Below are 19,105 nucleotides of genomic sequence, written 5' to 3' on the forward strand. Positions count from 1 at the left end.
TGCCATGCCCTCCTTTTTATCCTAGTAATTTCAGAGAGGTCTCTAACTCCCTGAGTGGGTGCTGAGTGCAGCCTGCTGTTCTTGCTGTCTTAACCATGCCTAGGCTCAAGCCTGTGCCTACTGGTTGAACTCCAGCCTTGCCACAGTTATCCCAGAGTACCTGTACCTCAGAGTTTTCTCTTCGGCAGTCCCCTTGAGACTTGGTATGCATATTAATGGAAAAGGCTTAAGTAGCTAACACTCAGAAGCTTGTTGCTTTTTATTGATCATAACATCATGTGCTTGTGAGTCAGATCGTGCTTTTCCCCAAACCACCCATCGCCCTCAGAATAGAGTCCATGCTCGTTATCATAGCCCTGTGCCTCTCTCCTGCCTCGGCCTTGCTCGCCCTCTTATACCCACATTGTCCTTGCCACTTGCTCTGCCTGGAATGTTCCTCCCTCAGACCTTCAGAGGTCTGTTTCTTCACTGTGTTTAGGTAGCTGCTCAGATGTCAGCTCCTTGTAGAGGCCGCCTTCCCCTATTCCCTTTGTTCTTCCCATTCCTCTTGGTTGTCATAGCAGTTATTACTACCTGATGTTTGCATTCACCCCCTACCCCCAAAATAAAGCTTCATGCGGGTGGAAACTTCATTCCATTATATCAACCGATGTGAGGCAAGCTGGCACTTAACACTGTTTATTTGAGCTCTCAAAGAAAAAGCAAAGTCACTTGTCTCTCATACCCAGCTCAGTTTTAATTTTAAGGTTACAGATGTACAGGTGGAATAAAATTAAGCAACAACCTTCAAATTCCTCTTACATGACAAGGAGCTCAATGTAATTTTGTTCCATCACCAACTAAACAGTAATTATTTAGCAATAATTTATTAGGAAGGAAGTCACAGCACAGAAACAACACCCTAGAGTTGTGGTCCATTTATAAATCGATTTTCACGTAGTTGTAGTTGGAAGTATCAGTTTTATATCTGTCCTGACCAATGTTCAACCTAGTCCATCCAGCTGGCTCACCCTACCTGCCATGGTCTGATCTGCCCTTTGCCCCTCCTAGGGGAGGTCCCTGGTCTGAGTCAAAACTCTAGGTAGCATATAACCGAATAAGGGTAGATCTGACAGGTGACTTCTGCTTTAACCCAGCAGCTTCGAAGGTAGCAGTTTTTCTTTACAAATCGTGGGAAAGAAAGAAGCAGTAATGGCTAAAGGTTTGAGGTAACCCTAAGTTCAAATTGTAGTCTACCTGCCAGGGATAAGATAATGACTAATATCCCTCCAAACAAGCTATAATTTACAGTGATAGTCCATACAAACTATAGTCCACAGTAGAACTCGGTTAGTGCAGCTCTTGCTAAAACATCACTTGAGCAGGAAGCCCTTTGTAATATGGCTGTGCAACGAGAGGAACTATCCTTTGGAAGGAAGGTGAACCTGGGAGAACGAGGTGGAAAACACTGAGAAGTTCTATGTCTTTTCAGATCCTCAAGTCTCCCAGGATCACTGGTCAGAGGAGAAGCTGGCTGTGCCGTACGGCCAAACCACTAGCATTCTCCCTTGGCTTCTGTTGCTGCACTGAGGCTGCTGGGTCCATGGGGGGGTTTCGTCTTTACAAGTAAGCACTTTGGTGGGAGAGCACTGCAAAGGCTGTCAACAGAGAAGTCATAAAACCACAAAGAACAAGGTGCGGGAGTCACAGGCAAACAGTGATACCAGCGTATCATTTAAAAAAAAACACTGGTTTATCCTCACCACAGGGTCAGAAGACTTCCAAGAGAGATGATCGTATCCAATCGTATCACACCCCCCATTCCAACCACTAAGGGCACAGAACAGACTAAGCTGGCCCTGCAACTATGGGTGTGCTAACCAGGCACAGGAAGCCAAGTCCGATCCACAGATGTGCTTTTATTCTTTTAAAGGATCTAGAATCTAGATTCAGAAATGTCATATTAGCAGCCCTGAGATCATGCCCTAGTAACTCTGCCAAGGGAGGGAGAGGGAGGGCAGAGAAACCACAGACCTAGAGATGGGCCAGGATGTCCACTTTGTGTCTTGGGGTTCTCTGGGGGGCTGGGTGCTGCTACCCGGGCTGTGCTTTATTGGTGGAACAGAACATGGCAAAGCCAGGAGAAGCACAAAGTGTCGGTGCGGTCACTGGCATCTCAAAAGCACATCTTGAAAACGTAAATGAACAGATTGCATATACAGACTAGAGGTGATTTACACTTAAAACATTTAAATATAAATTAAGCTATAACTTAAGTTACAACCAAAAGAAAACCCAAAAAGACTCTCAGCAATTGAATGCTGAACACATACACAGGACACCCCAAACACGAGGCCATTAAAGCGATGCCATTTTCATTGTGCCAACGTTACATTCATCATGTGCTAGTCCGGCGGGGCTGCGCTGTTCTGGGCCATGTCATGCCGTCTGGCACTGCACCCCGGCCCGGGGCCCGTCGTCGTCCTCCTCCTCGTAGGCCTCCCCGTGCTGGCGCCAGTTCTGCTCACTGGGATTAAACTCCTTCAGCTCCACCTGATCCATGTCATCTGTAATCCTCACTTTCTGTCGAGGAGGGAGCAGAGCTTCCAGCTGAGGAAGCTTTTCTGGAGAAAGCCAGTGTTTTTCGGGAAAGATTACCTGTAAAGGGTGAGATGGCAAAGACACGTAGTTGTTTTTTTCCCCCTTTCAGTGAAGGCATTTTAATAACGTGTTCCATGAGAAGAAAATGCAGTGAACTTACTAAAAATTGTATGATCAGAGTCCCTTTTTCCAGGGGTGCTTTGTAGATGGGCATTCCTTCGTTGCGCACACACTTCAGGTCCCCATGCTTTATCACCTCACCTGCCACAGAAGAGGTTTAGTTATGAAACAGGGAGACGGAGGGCGGTCTGCAGAGGCCAGTCTCCCTTCTGGAAGAGCTGGGGGCAAGCCCTAGCACCCCTTTGGCGGCGAGCACAGGAAGGGCTAATGTTGCACCTGACTGGAAAGCTGGTCCCAATCTGAGCCATCCCTGTCAGGTGCTGCTTGCTGAGGGGTGGGGATGGGCCTTGGGCTCCAGCAGCGTGTCAAGGGGGCAGCATGCTGAAGTCTCCGTCATTAGGTAAGTATTAAAAGAGTGAAGTGGAAGTCACAACACCCAAGCAAGCATAAAATGGGCCAATACACCTGTCAGCCTGCCTCTTCTACCATGACGGGGACAAGAGTCTGCTCCTTGGACACTCAAGCAGAGCCTGGAACAGGAAGAGGCCTCCAAGGAATCCAACCAGCCCCCACCTGGCATGAAAACTGGCTTGTGGCCGGCCCCCTGTAGGTGACAGTCAGGTTCCCAGGTAGGGAGCTCACAAGGTGCTCTGGCCACTGGCACTTCCGTGTGTGCTGGTGAGCCGCAGTCGGGCTCCTGGCTGCGCCCACTGGGTCTCACAGCTGCAGGAGTTCAGAAGGCGTCACGGAGTTTAGACCCCCAGAGCTCTGAGGCTCTCCCCCAAGTCTAAAAATGTGATTTCCCTCCAAGCATGGAAAACGAGAAGGAGAAAATGTTTCCGAGCAAGTATGTTCTTCAGCTCAGTGATGAAAATGGACAAAGTACAGAAATGTTCAGAAAAAATGAGGGTGGGGGATGAAGAGGGAGCTAAACACCAGTTTATTCAGCAGCCCCTCCCATAAGGGGCTGTGCAGAAGCTGACATCTCTCTCAAGAGGAAATCTTTAAAAATACAACATACAAGGTTTCAAAAAATAAACTGTGCCTATGACTCTCCATCCTTGTGGTCATCCACGGGCAGGGCTGTGACTCAGACATGGCCGTAGAGCCTACTGTGAGGCATGATGGTGGCCCCTGAGCTAATAATTGGCCCTGGGCTGCTGGGCTTTTGTGTTCTTGGTTTTTATTGTTTTTTTTTTTAAATACAGTCATGCACTGCGTAACGTCTCGGTCGCATGTTTGACAGGTGGTCCCTTAAGATTGTAACACTGTATTTTTACTGTACCTTTTCTATGTTTGGGTCTGTTCAGATACACAAATTCTCACAGTGTTCAGCACAGTGGCATCTGTCCGGTCTGCAGCCGGGCGTGTGTGGGCTGTGCCGTCTAGGTCTGGGTGATTACAGTCTATGATGTCCATGCGATGACATCGCCTAGTGAGGAGTTTCTCAGATCATGTCCCCACTGTTAGGCAACACGTGATGAACTTTTCTATCTCCCTGTGCCTACCAGGTGTCACTTGTGATGCTCTCAAGCCCAACTCCCCACACTCCTGCTTCTAGGCTTGTGGGAGCCATGAGAGCAAGCGTGGGAGACGCGGGGAGAGAAGGAAGACCGTGCGTCGGGCTCTTCCAGCGAGCAGTGCCTGCTGGCAGGCAGGCGGCATCGTACCCTGTGTGGCTCCTAACGCCCTTTTTTTATTAATCTGATTCTGAAGCATTGTGACAGCAGAAGGAAGGAGGGCGAGGGAGAAGAGGATATGAAGAAACAAGAAATAAGCCAAAACAAGAAAAGAGAGGTGAAAAAGAGAAGAGAGAATACAAAAAAAGGTAAATGAGAATAAAGAAAAAGCATGGGGGAAAGAAAACAACACAAAGAAAGACAACCAAAAAGGAATCTCCAACAGCAGGTTTTCCGGATGCTCAGCCCTTCCTTGTAACTAGGGAAGGAAAGGGGTTTCTCAGCAGTTGCCACTTCCTTCCCTCTGCGGCTCCTCCCTCACCACCCTCATGCTGTCCCTGGCTCCCAGGCTCCCTGGGCTGGGGTCAGCTGAGGTGGTGAGGAACGCCGGGCTCCAGTCCCTGCGGCAGGGCCCTGTGCCAGGGAGTTCTGTCACGCTGACATAAGACCTCAAATCAGCCACCCCTGGTCAAGGACGGGCTTTCCCAAATAAGTTACACACAGATGCTGCCCAGCCCTGGCTCTTGGGAGGGCTAGAAACTGGTCTGTGACAATGTTAGGGGCTCTTGGACACAATGCTGGGGTATTGGGCATATACCTGCTCATAACCAGTAGCCTGGGGCTCTGTGTAAACTGGGGTCCTCAAACTTTCCTCCTCAAGTGAGGGGAGGAAATGGGTACCCTGGGAGGTCTATGGAACAGAGCCTAAAGGGAAGTGTAAAATTTTCATGCAAATTCTGCATTACATTGCAGTGCTTTTCCCCAATCTTTGCTGAAGTGTGTGTATACACACACACACACACAGAGCAAATGAAAACAAATGAGATAAAATGTTAACAATAGACAAATCATATATGGGTGGGCCTTGGACTATTTTTATCTGTACAACTTTTTTGTTTGTTTTTAAATGGGGTCTTGCCATGTTGCCCAGGCAAGACTTGAACTCCTGGCCTCGGGCGATCCTTTCACTTTGGCCTCCCAAGTGGCTGGGGTTACAGGTGCATACCACCATGCCCAGCTTTCTTTACAGATTTCTGTATGCTTGAAATTGTTTCCAAATAAAAAGTTTTTTAAAAAGCCCACAAACTCTGATCAAGGCTTAGATATATCACTTCATTTCATGTTATCCCCAGAAAAGGGGAACCAGAAAGAATCAGAGAGGAAAGTGACAGAGAAAGAGAAGGCGGCCGGGAAGACGAAAGCAGGTAAGGAGCGGAAGGGGGAGAGAGACATGGCACAGAGGCAGCAAAGTCTTGGAAGCTGGCCAGGCAGGCATGGGGCTCACTCACCCCAAGGGACTTGGAAGCTTTATCACTAGCTGTCACTGCCCCAGACGGTCTTATCAGTTGGCTACCCAGCCCAGGCTTGAAACTGCCCCTATAGACCCAAACCTCAGATGGCCTAGGAAAAGCTACTCCATAGTGAGGGGACTAGGGCAGCACTGCTCGTGGCTGGTGCCAGGCCCCAAGATGCCTGGGTGCCTTGGCTACCACCACACCTGTCCAGACTGTCTTTGATAGATATAGCTGACCTCAGTGCTGCCCAGAAGCAGCTTCAAGCCAAGGTCCCTAGCGTGGCCTCTCGCCCTTCTCAGCCACTTCTAGGCAGGTGCTCAGTGCCCTCCTGGGAGCTGAGTGCCCTGGTGTCTACACAGGGCTGGGAGGCTGAACTCAGGCCCCGAGGCAGCTCCCTCTGGCTCCTGTGCATGTATGTAGACCAACAGTTCCTGTGGATGCCTCTAAGGATAAGCTGACGTACACTGTCTTTTATTTTCAGGAAAATTCTATCTTAAAACATCTCTTTTCATGGGTAATCGACAACACAGAGGCTAGAGGAACATGTGGATAGACCAGCACAGATCACCATTTGATAGAAAAACACTACTATTATCAGCTGTGTTTTACTACATAAAAATAAAATTTTAAAATTTTAATTGGCAGATTCCAGCTAGAATTTTAGACCCCCAAGATTCTTATTTGAGGCTTTTACCCTCAACTTTGAATTTTTTTGCCAGAGGTCCTCCTCCCCCTCTGAATTTTTTTTCCTAAGAGAATATAAAAGAAATTAATAAAATGCTTTGGAGTCATTAGTGATGACTTTAGAGAAAAATCAATCACAATAACTTAACAGAAGTCAACTGGAAATGTGAAATCAGGCTATTCCCAACACATAGAAATAATAAATACTCAAGGTGGTAGATGCCTCAAATAACCTGAATTGATCATTATCCATTTTTTTACATAAATTATTTATCGATTAAAAAAAATTAGGCTACCTTGCCAGAATCATTATGCTAAACATACAGAACCTCAATGGAAACACACATTTGAAACATTACCTGATTTGGATGTAATAACAAGAACTCGATCATCCAGGGTTTTTATCGTCTTCTTGAAGCCACAAAGAGCTTCAGAAAGATGAATTTTCATTTTCATGATTAAGTCATGGCCTCGTCTCTGAAAGACACTATGATCCTTCTGATCAAGCACAATTATGACATCACCAGGCTCCAGCTCAGGCTCCTGATCTCCTTCTCCATGAAACAGTATCTTTTGCCCATCTTTCATACCTATGAGACATCATGCCCTGCTGATTAGCCATTCCTCATACAAACCGTACTTCCTCAAAGCTTTTAAAGAAAGAACGCAGAGTCCTTTGGGGGTTCGTTATCCACCAAGCCTCCCAACCTCACACGCAGGAGGCGGGGAGAGGTGGCTGGGGTGATCACTGAGGAAAGAGCTCCCACTTCCCTCGGCATAACACGAGGCCTGAGACATGCGCACAAGGAGAGGGCAAATGGGTCCCCACGTCCCAGGTTCATGCTGCACTCCCTGCCCCGGGCCCTGTGATGCTGCAATGTGAGCATGAGGTCACCACCCACGTCCCAGTGCACATAGGGTGTAGCTCTGGGGACTCATGGGGACAGGACAGCCAGCCTGTCCTTTTCTAATAAGTCAACGTGCACGCACAGGCACAGGGTTCAGGCATGTTTGAACGAGAAGTCCTTTAACAACACCTGTGTTGTTTTGGGTGTTGATTCTTTTACTTTTGGTCTCATCTCTGATATAGGATTAGAAACCCACAAAATATTCAGGGTATACTTGGAGAACAGCTGAGATGGAAAAAGGCCTTAAAATGATGGCGTCAGGCAAAATGAACAGCCAGGAAAGGTGCTGTATTTGGGAGAATGTGACGCAGTCGGGGGGAACGTGGACAAAACGAACACATAGCTACAAAGGCTCAGATGAGCTCTTTCGGCCACTGAGCAATGAAAGCTATTAGGAAGAACACTCCAAAGACTCTAAAGGAATGGTCTGAGAATGTCAGGAGAGGGCAACTGACCAACACTAAGGCCAAGTAAGACTTTCAGAGCACTAGAAAACCCTAAAAAGAGGAGCTTTGTCATCCCAAGGATGCAGACCTCAGCAAGAAAGCTTTGGCAGGTGACACAGAATGGAAATAAGGCCAGGGAGGGTCAAGAGAGATGCCCTGGAAATAGGAGGAGTTCACGGCACACCCTAATACACACTGTGATGCTCACTTCCCTGATCCCTAACCCGCGTGTCCCAAGGTTAGCACCGAGTATCATTTCCAGTCAGTGTGGAACACTAGTTATGCGCAGCCTCACCTTTTTCAACATGTACCTCGATAATCTTCTTCTCGCGGATCACCTTGGCCCCACTGCAGCTCTCACAGCGGTCTTTGGGGTTGATGCGCTCACCCTGGCCCTTGCACTCGACGCACACGGTCTGGATCTGCTGCACCATCCCCGGCCCGATCTGCTGGATGTGGATCTGCATCCCCCGCCCCTTGCACAGCGGGCACTTTTCCACGGATCCCTTCTTCCCACCGATGCCTGCACGGGGTGTGGGCGGCAGCAGTGAGAGCTGGGTTTCCCCTGACCTGTGTCCCCACTGGACGCCACAGGACAGCGAATCACTGCACTGGACCCTGGACTTGGAATTCTACTTATAATCAGGAAAAAAAATGTGGGAGAGTCTGGATGAGCCTGGCCAAGCAGATGACATCAGATGTTAACATCTGATCTCAAACATTTGTGTTTTTGACTGTGCCAATTTGTTTACTTTAGCTTGATCCAATGTGTTTTCTCCCACCCCAGGGTAGAGGACCACCATGCCCACAGGTCAGTGAGGAAGCTGGGGCTGTGGAAGTCCAGAGAACACAGCTGTGTCAACAGGGGCTCCTGCCCAGCTCAGCCAATTCTCTGTGGGACAATGTGGGGCTGGGGTCACCAGATCTGACTTTTCTTGAAAACTCAGATTTAAACAATCATGGTAGTTACATTTATATTTAAGCCAGGGGTCAGAAGACTATGGCCAGACTGCCTGGTTTTGTAAATAAAACTTTGCTGGAACACAGGCATGTCCATTAATTTATGAATTGTGACTACTGAACTGAGTAGTTACAATAGACTACATGGCCCACAAAACCTAAAATATTTACTATCTGGCTCTTTACAGAAAAAGTTTGCCAACTCAGAGATTAGCTGAACTGTCTTGATTTTTACATGTTGAAAATGATTGTTAACATATTGAACAGAGGTGCAGCCCAAAGAAAACTTTCATTCAGGCAAACAGATCTGGCCCTCAGGCCACCTGCTTGCAATCTCTGCTTGACCCTTGTATGTTTTTTTTTTTTTTGAGACAGAGTCTCACTCTGTTGCCCGGGCTAGAGTGAGTGCCATGGCATCAGCCTAGGTCACAGCAACCTCAAACTCCTGGGCTTAAGCGATCCTACTGCCTCAGCCTCCCGAGTAGCTGGGACTACAGGCATGCGCCACCATGCCCGGCTAATTTTTTCTGTATATATTTTTAGTTGTCCAGATAATTTATTTCTATTTTTAGTAGAGACGGGGTCTCGCTCAGGCTGGTCTTGAACTCCTGACCTCGAGCGATCCACCTGCCTCGGCCTCCCAGAGGGCTAGGATTACAGGCGTGAGCCACCACGCCCGGCTGACCCTTGTATTTGAAGATAAATTATTTTTCTCTGAACTATAAAACAAGCACACTTGCTTCCAAATCTGAAGGGTAAGAGCTGTGAGAGTCATTAAAAAATTAATTTTTTACCTTCACATTTCTCACAAATTACATTTTTCTGGAGGGCCAATTTCTTTGTGAGTCCATTATATAAGTCTTCAAGAGTTACAGACAACTGATGTACAACATTCTTGCCTTATCAAGGGAGAAAAAAAAGCAATTAGTAATATTGAAATAAATATACCACTGTATTAAATACCACCCATATGACCCTTAGTTACATGAAATCTCCAAAGACCCAAAGCTGTTCCAGGGTCATTCATCCCCATCCCTTCGGGAAGCAATGCTTCTATTACACCCGCCTGCCCTCTGGCCCTCCGCCAATAACAAGAACTAATGTCCTCTCTAGCTATGAGCTAATTATTCAATCATTTATAGAGGTCAACAAAAAGACTTTCCACCTTTATTTTCTGAGACTAAATCTGAGGACAGGGAGATTTCTAACAGGAAAGGAGCCCTTTCTCCTAGATCAATGTCTCTAGATCTCCTGCTTGGACATAAAGTGCTTTACTTTCTGTGCCCTTTTGTAATTTGTGGCCAAGTGGGAATCCTTTCCTCTGCCAAAATCTTGCCTCTGCATTCAGGATGGTGGGCATCCACTCTTAAGAGTGGGAGTGTGTTTGGTCCAGCCAGTGCCAGCCTGTCACCAAGACCCTCCCTGCTGCCCATGGAACTCTCACAGTCACTGAGACTAGGTGTCCTGCTTTATTGGCTGTCAACTTTGAGAGATGACTTAATTAAAAGCATGAAGTTTTTCATCTCAAGGCAGTGAGAGAGCCGGGCAAGAGAATACTCAAGGTTTTATTCAGGTCCACACCATCAATTACATGAGTAGGCAATACACCCAGAGGACAGGGGAAGGATTTTTCCCTAATAAACACTTGGTGATTTTCAGCACACTGTGTTCACAGAATTGACACCCAAGCTTTTTAAAGCTCAAAGTCAATTATAATGTGAGAACAAGTACAGCTTCATTTATCCAGGGGCCTCACATTTACCAAAACCACACTTCTTAAACCCCAAGGCACAGCTTATTTCTTCTGACTTTACGCAGAATTGTAATAAGCTTGGTTATCTATCTGGTTTCAAGATCCAAAATGGCTAGACAGTAAACTGGACAGGGAGGAAGGGAGCTAGCCTATTACAGACTACTGATAATAGAGGTGACAGCCCAAAGCCTGGCAAGAAGTAAGATGTATTAATAGAAACCCCAGAACTCAAAAACAGTGGCCTGGGGCCATTCAACTAAGCGCTAACTAAGTTCCTCATTCACCTCTTGGAGATTAATCATAATGCGTTCTGAAAAGGCAGGTAGTTTACTACAAAGATTTTAAAACATAAAGAGGTGAATTTTGTTACCTAGAAAATCCCCTGAGCAGGCTGGGAAAACAAGGGCATCCTGAACACAGCAGAGTACCAGCCAGAATCAGAGGACCGCGGGCCCTGGCCTGGGTCAGGGAAACAAAGAGCCACGAACGGAGGGCGGGCAGGAGGGGAAAGCACTCTTGGTAACGGGATCACTAACAACCACAAGAGGTGCCATTTACATCCCCCCGGACACTCAGGTGTTTGACCCCAACAACAGAGGAAAAGAGGACAAGATGAACTTGACCTTCCTTCTTCCTATCCACCACTCCATTCTGCTCCTGCATATGTGTAGTTTGGAGGGTGTCAGATAATTACTGAGGACACTAAGAGATTCCAGGTAGTGTTCCTGGATACTAGATAAGTGTCAAATCATTTAAAGTTAATGAACCCCAAACATGACAACTGTACCTTTTAAAGTATGATCCTGATTCCAAAAACACATACAATCGTGGAAACTATAAAACTTGCTTATATTTCTTTAAAAGCATTTACCTCTTCTCTCTCTAGCCATCCGTCCTCCACCACCAAAAAACATGTCAAAGATGTCCATGGGTGACGAGAAGCTGGGGCCACCTGAGCCTCCTTCTTTAATTGCCTGTTCTCCACCCTGGTCATAAATGTCCCTTTTCTTGGGATCTGAAAGCACTTCATACGCCTGGGATATGAGTTTAAACTTTAAAAGAAAAAAAAGAGAGAGATATTTAAAAAGAGAGCGAGGGAAGGTTTGAATTGTTTTATTAAGCAAATCCACCATAAGAATATGAATAACACAATAACAGAGATATTCCGCACCCAATCCCTCAAACTAGCCAGTCTATACATCCTCTATCCGGAACCTGAATTTCCCATCTGCTTCCTTTGTAAACTGGGAAACAGAGGGCAACCATTAAGGGCGTGGTGGCAAGAGTAAGGGAGAGAAAGCAGTAGAGAAAGTTTTTCCCTACTTGGGCTGCACCACACAGAAGTCAAGTCCAGCCAGCTAGGATGCAACGAGACCGTGCCAGGGCTTAATCTATAACCAGGTAAGCCCAGGACTCCAGGTGTTACCAGTGGCTTTCTGGCCCATGGGAATCACTTTACTAGTTTACTAGCATGAAATTCAACTACAGGCACTTGTGAGCACCCAACCTCGTGCCAGATACTATGTGTAAACCTGTACCTCTGATTTCTCCCCAAAGTCCTGTCTTCCCCCCAGTCTTCCCCGTATCTCAGTTATTGTCAATGACAATCTCACCTGTCAACAAATCCTGCTGGCGCTACCTTCACATTTGCATCTCCAGTACCTCAAGACAGACACAATAACCCCTGTGTAGCATTCCTGCCAAAAATGTATCACTGAAACCCAATTGTAAGAATCCAGTCAGAAAACCCAAATTCAGTGACAATCTGAAAACCTGTAAGACAGGAAAACTAAATGCAATGTGTGATCCTGGATCAGATCCTGCACTGGAAGAAAAAGTGGCTACAAAGGACATGATTGGAACAACTGGAGAAATGTGATCTTTTTTCTTAATGTTAAACTACTCAATTTTGATAACTGCACTATGGTTATGTACAAGGATGTCCTTGTTCCTAAGAGAAATATGTCGTAGTATTTGGGGCTGAAATGTCATGACAGATGCAACTTACTCTCAAAAACTTTAGCAAATAGTAATGATAAATAATAACAATAGACAAAGCAAATATGACAACTTATTTACAAATGGTGGAGTTAGGTGAAGGACATGCAGACGTTTATTGTACCACTCTCATCTTTTTTGTAGGTACATGGAAGTATTTAAAATAAAATCAGAACACGAAAATATCCAAAATCCCTTCCTTACCACCACCACACCCGCCCTGGCTGGAGCCCCCATCTCTGGACTAGACTACTGCAGTAACCTCCTCACGAGTCTCCCTCTTCCCTCCTCACCCCAGCTTTCAGTCTGTTCTCCCTCTGAGCCTGCTAACTGCATGGATTCTCTGCCAAAACCCCTACAAGGCAGCCCAGGCCACCAGGAGTAAAAGCCATCCTGAGTCTCATCTATAAGCCCAACCCAATGGCTCTCTGCCTGTATCTCCTCCTGTGCCCCTCCCTCACCCTCAATTCTGCACCAGCCTTGCCAGCCTCCTTGCTATTTCTCAACACTGCAGCATGTGCCTTAGAAGTGCCTCCACCTGGTACAGCTTTCCCACTCACCACTTTCAACACTTTGCTCAAAGTCCAGCTTTAAAACTGCAAGCCCATCCCCAGACCCTCCCCAGCACCCTGCTTCATTTTTCTCCATGGCATTAGGCACCTTCTAACATGCTACATCATCCATTGCTTATGCTGTACCCCCCACTGCAATGTAAGCTCCATGAGGACAGGGAGTTTTGCCCACTGTTGTCTCCCTGAGCTTAGAACTGTGTCTGACACACAGAAGGTACTTGGTAATTATTTGTTGTAGAAATGGCTCAATTCTGGGAATTCAGAAATAAATAAATGAGGTAGCATCTTGGCCCCCTGAAGACTCAGTTCAGTCTGAGAGACAGATGCATAAACATCCTACAATGCAGCTGGCTCCATAAGATATACAGAAAGAGTGCCATGAAGACACAAATACAGAAACTGATAGATACTAGGTATTCCCTTGTTCTACATATCCCTGATTGAGATCTAATAAATAACTAGTAAATAACAGCTACTAAATAATAGCTAACAAAAAACTGGACAATTTAAAAATTGAGTGTTAAAAAAAATCAACATTATACACAGGGCAGCTAGATCTTTGATATGATAATTCTCATACCATTTCTACCAAGTAGCAGGCATCACTCACTGTTACCCCTTTCCTCAGCAGAAAAAAATGAGGTGTAGAGATTGGCTGCCTGGTATGGAAGATCAGAAAGCAACTAGGCCAGGCTGTCCCTAGAGTGTTTCTGGGCCTGTCTGCAGGTCAGAGACTAGGCAAATATGTTTAATGGGAATGTCTACTAGAAACACTCACCAAATTCCCTAGATACTCACAAGACCCTTGGACTTAATAGAATTAATCTAAGAATAAAAAAGGAATACCCTGTCACTTGAGATATTCAGTCAGAGGCCAGATCTTACCTGGGATAGGGGCTCCAACTACCAGCACTGGGTCTACCCCCTCTCTGGGGTCCCCGCACTGCAGAGTCTAATTCAGCCCCTGCTTGGATCCCTTTCTCCCAGTGGGAGCTTAGTGCTCTGACCAGCTTGCCTTTCAGACTGTGATCATTTGCCACAGAACCTTAATAGGACTGCCATACAGCTGGGAAAATGGCTGAAAACTATGGAACAACTTGGAAAGCACTTGTGATAAAATATTAAGTGGAGAGAAAAAAATAGTCTGTATCAGGATGACCATGTATGATCATCCTAAGAAAAGCTTGGAAAGAAGCACAGAGTGGTTCCGATGACATGTAATTGGTGGGTTGTCCTCTGTATTCTGAAATTTTCTGTACTGTTACATTATCTTTTCTTATTTTTTTAACCTGATAATCTATTATTCAAACTAAAAGTTCCTGAGACTGACCAAAAGACCAAATTCATGGTCACGGGGTAACAGCCAAGAATATGCCCCCTATCACTGCCCCCGAAAGGGACTATCTTGCTGACCTGCTACCCACTACCCATGTGTCTTGCAAAAAAATCAGCCACAGAGAAGTACAGACTGCATACAGAGCACCTGACAACACACAAAGGCTGCCCCAATGCTTAGCAACACAGGACAACAGGGTGGAAAACAAAGACCAACACCCCAACGGCCTTCTCAGTTGTCTGGGAGGAAGGGGGGAAAGGACTAACATAATCTATTTTTGAAAAGACATTAATAATACAGTGACAAACTTAGGAGGAAAAAAATAAAAAGGTTCCATTTGTGACAGATAAAGTGGACAAGCACTACACACACACAGACACACAGACACACACACACACACGCACACACACGAAGGCCTATGCAGTGCACCCAGCACACAGTAGGACTCGAAGAAGAGTTACATGGTGAATGAATGAATGAGCCCTCTCTGGGGAACTTTACAGCAGAGTTTCTACAAAGTGAGTCCCCAGTCTCCTTATTCCCTTTGATTTCCAATCCAAATTTCCACTGACCTCCCAATCTCCCCTTCACTGCAATCTTCCTTCCAATTTGTGCATTTATTGGCTCTCTCCTCCTCCTACACAGAATTTCTTAAAGTGCATTTCTTATCAATGACATTGCTATTCATTCACTTAGCCGGCTAACAAATATTTTACTACCTACCCTGCACAGCTAGACACACAGGCGGTAAATGGCCATGGGGGCACAGGCCCTTCCCTATATACACCACAGCAGGGAATGTGGGTATTGAACAAGTAACACCATTAAAGTAGGATGAATATTGGGCCAGTGGTTCAGTCTATGGCTCAGAGGCAGCCTCCTGGAAGATGTTTTAGCTGAGAACTAAACTAAAGGATTTTATCCACTTCATTGAAGGTAGGAAGGGGAAAGTATTCCTGGCAGTGGGAACATCACAGAAGCACCCGCAAGCTGAGAGGGCCCTGCCAGATCTCACTGCCAAGAGCTCATTTATGTGACACTAATTCAGTGCCTGGCTATGAATAAATAATAGTTTAAAACAAACCAAACAACCTGCCCAGACAGGTATATGGAGGGTGAAACCTACACACATGTAGTACACAGGTCAAGTCTAACTTCTTTAAAGTAAAAGTTCAGAACACCAAAAGCACATTCTTCTCAAATTGTATACACACAGTCATGAACTCCCTCTTGATGAGTGCTATGAGATTTGACCCAAAACCAAGGTTGGAAGGCTTTCCCACATGTTGCCTTTAGCCAGCCCTCCGAAATGTGAAATTAGAATCCTAGATGTCTCCTTAAATGGACTGTCAGAAACACTACAATGAATTTAGGCAGGAGATCTATGAATCACCAGTACTGTGTAGAAAGCCAGTGACTTTAAAAGCTACAGTAAGCCACCTAAATATAGATTAGAAAGAACACAAGTAACAGACACATGGTCTTACAGCAAAGCATCTTAAACTTGTGATGGCCACATTCAGCACATGTGGCTAAATATAAATATTCTATCACTGTTGCCACCCAGCCAACCTTCCTAACGTAGCCTTCTCAGCTTGGAATATACTAATGCAGACAGGTATTCTGATTTGAGTCATTTCCACGGTCTAAATGCTGGACAAGTGATCAACTGGTGGCTTCAAAAGTGGCCCAGGTGTCATTGCTTTCGGCTACTACAATGGCCCCACATTCCAAGACCTATCCGGAACAACTAAAGTTTTATAAGAAAATGGCAAGAAGTGAAGGGAGGAATGGGCAGGCCGGCTGACAAGCCTTCCTTGCAACACCTGATCCTTCAAAAGTCACCTATTCAGGTGGGTGATGAGCCTCTTTAGGGATAAAAAGACTGTTTCTGTAAACAGGATGAAAAAGTTTACTTTAGGTCCCTATTATGCAAAGCATTTCAGCCTATTATTGGTACTTAAGATCAACTGTGGGTCATCTGTCACAAAAAACCTGGAATATGCATACAAACTGATGTGTCAGGTTTCAGATGTCCATGTCCCTGTTTAATGAAGACAATGTGATCATTCAATGTCTGACAAGTGTTAGGTAGAAGGCAAGCACACATACCAAACCCAGTTTGCCATTCTCAAGAGGGACACCGGGTTCATCCCAGGTACTAGCTCAGATTAAAGAAACTCATTGCCTAGGGCTCACGCATCAACAGGGAATGTGAACCAGTCGTTGCCAGCAAGTGCACAACTCCTGGTCGCATGTGCCTCTGTTTCCCGATTTGCCGGCTGCCTCTCCCACAGTGATGCCCACAAACCCTACGAGAACTGGGCTCCCACGGTTCAGTCCCGGCGCCTCCCCGGCATCCGGCAGCCACGGCGGGGGCTCCATAAACACTTGTGGAACGAATGGAGGAATGAATGGGCCACGCAGGGGCTCACGAGGGGTCCGAGTCCCCCTGGCCCCGGCACCACACGCGCCTCCACGGGGAGGCCAGCGTTCGGCGAAGTGCTCCGACCGCGCCGCTCGGCGCCCCTCGGCCTCCCGCCACCCGCGGCCCGGCCGGCCCGCTGCGGGCGGCGCTCGGGGACGGTCTCCGGAACCAACGCGGCTCGGGTTCCCCGCCGCCTTCAATAATTCACAGCCCGGGTCCTCCCGGGCTGAATAATTCACAATGAGCCCGCGCCGCCCCGCACCTTCTCGCCCTCATCCGGGTTCTTGTCCGGGTGGTACTTGAGCGCCAGCTTGCGATAGGCCTTCTTGATCTCCTCCGGGGAGGCGCTGGGCTTCACCCCCAGGATGTCATAATACTGGGTCTCCTTCACCATCTTGTCTCTGCGGGGCGGGGCGGGCCCGGTCAGCGCGCCCCGGACGCCCCCCCGGCCCGGCCCGGCCCCCGCCGAGCGCGCGCGTCACGGCCACGGCCGCCGCCCGCCCGCCGCCCGCGCCGGGAGCCCTAACGCCGCCGCCCGCCTCCCGCCTCCCGCCGCCCGCCTTCCGCCGGCCGCCGCACTCGGGCCGGCTCCTCCGCAGCGGCTTTTTATTCGGCGCCGGCGGAAGGTTCCGCCAGGAGACAGTGACGCCACAAGGGCCGAGAACCTTCGCGGAGGTTCCGGCGGCGCCTGAGGTGGCGGGCTGGCGCGGCGGGCTGGCTGCCCAGACCTCCGTCGCGCGGCCCGGCGCCGCCCCGCCGGCTCACCCGGCCTCCTCGGGCTCCTGCTCCTCGGGCTGCCCGTCCGACTCCTCGGAGGTCCAGTTCTGACCGCCGCCACGGGCCATGTCGGGGGCCTTAGAAGGTGGCTGCGGCGTGGAGGGCGCCCTCCGAGGACCGCCCCGCCGCCCCGCCTCCGCCCTCTTGCCCTTGCGAGGGTCCGCGGGACCTGCTGGCTCGCGGGTGGGGTGGCCTGCAGGGCAGTGTCGGCGGGAACTGTGCGTTGAGGCGTTGGTCTGGGAGAGCCGCGTCCTGCGCTCCCCGCCCGGCCTCTCCCCGGGGGTGTGGCCGCCCCCTGTTCGGTCACAGCCAGGTAGCGCCCTAAGGCCTGCCTCGGATTGTGGCATTTTTGAGGGGATTGGAGTGGGTAGGGTCCCTCTGCCGCGGTGGGGCCCCAGTTTCCGAGGGTCTGCAGCTGCCGGGGCTCCCCGTGGCATCTTCAAGGCCGGGGTGAACCCAAGCCCTTCCAGATGTGTACAGGGAGTGGGGCCGGGGGCTTCGCTAGCCCTAGGTGTGGACAGCGACCTCTCTACTGCCCACCACTGGGAACCACTTCAGTCCCCCGAGCGTGAGCTGTGACGTCCCGCAGATGTGGGCAGTGACGCCGGTCAGACTTGAGCAGCAGCGTTCCTCCAAATCTCTCAAGGGTGGGCAGTGCCCCCTCTTCTCCCAGAGGTGGGAAACTACCCCTCCCCCGCGCTCATCGTCATTGAGCGAACTACCAGGGCCGGACCAGGCTGGCGGCCCCAGTGTTGGGGACACAATGGGGTCCCGTTTCTGGGACCCTAAACGGGTTGGGTCGCCCAGGACGCTGCCTGGGCAGGTACAGTAATAGGTCCCCGACTTCCCTGAGCCACTCCCAGGTCCTGGCGGGTGCACCGTGAGCCAAGATCACAACCGGCTGCAGAAAAGTGGGCGTGGAAAGCAGGCCCGGCTATCAGAGAACTGCAGGCCCCTCTGCCCTAGCCCAGCCTGGTTTCTGCCCGTGGAACACTTTGTCAGGGAGGGCGAGCCCCTGCTCACCACCCTGGGATCCCTTGGGCTTGTTTTGGGTCCTATGGCTGAAGCAGGCACTTACCCCTCATCCACGTGTTCAGTGGGGGTGAGAAATGACTTTTATTGTCCAAGAGAAATTTTAAGCTGCTCATCTCTATTCTTGGGGACATTGCTTTTTTTCACACTCTCTGGATTATGAATTATGCCCTGTAGGGCAGAACCTTTGGGCAGAGAACTCAGAGCTGGAGGTCAGAAATTTTGGAGTCCATATTCAGATCTTACTAACTATATGAGCCTTTTCCTCTCTGAGCTTGTTTGTTCATCAATGGGACATGATTGCCCTCTGCCTGCCTTTCTCAGAGGATCCTTGTAGGGATCAAATGAGATGGTAGCTGTGAAGGCTCCTGGTGCTGATGGCGTCAAACCTGGCTCCTCGTAGGGACCAGCTGGAAGCTCGTAGAAATTCCTGCAACCAGGCTGTACCCCAGACCAGTTACTTTAGAGCTTCTGGGGGTGGGTCCCAAGCATGGGTATTTTTAAAGTTCCCCAGGTGGTTGCAATGTGCAGCCAGAG

At 48.5% G+C, this 19,105-nt stretch overlaps 1 protein-coding gene across 1 annotated transcript; it reads right to left on the reverse strand.

The window, feature by feature from the left end:
- Nucleotides 1–662: 662 nt before the first annotated feature.
- Nucleotides 663–17,823, reverse strand: DNAJA4 (DnaJ heat shock protein family (Hsp40) member A4). Its single transcript, XM_045542122.1, has 8 exons — nt 17,525–17,823; nt 17,022–17,160; nt 11,297–11,477; nt 9,467–9,571; nt 8,008–8,235; nt 6,718–6,948; nt 2,741–2,841; nt 663–2,637 (listed from the first exon to the last, which is right to left on the reverse strand). The coding sequence occupies exons 1-8, from the start codon at nt 17,602–17,604 to the stop codon at nt 2,419–2,421; spliced, it is 1,284 nt and encodes a 427-aa protein (XP_045398078.1). The 5' UTR covers nt 17,605–17,823; the 3' UTR covers nt 663–2,418.
- Nucleotides 17,824–19,105: the final 1,282 nt, after the last annotated feature.

This window comes from Lemur catta, chromosome 1, assembly GCF_020740605.2.
Source record: "Lemur catta isolate mLemCat1 chromosome 1, mLemCat1.pri, whole genome shotgun sequence".
In the NCBI taxonomy this organism is placed as follows: Eukaryota; Metazoa; Chordata; class Mammalia; order Primates; family Lemuridae; genus Lemur; species Lemur catta.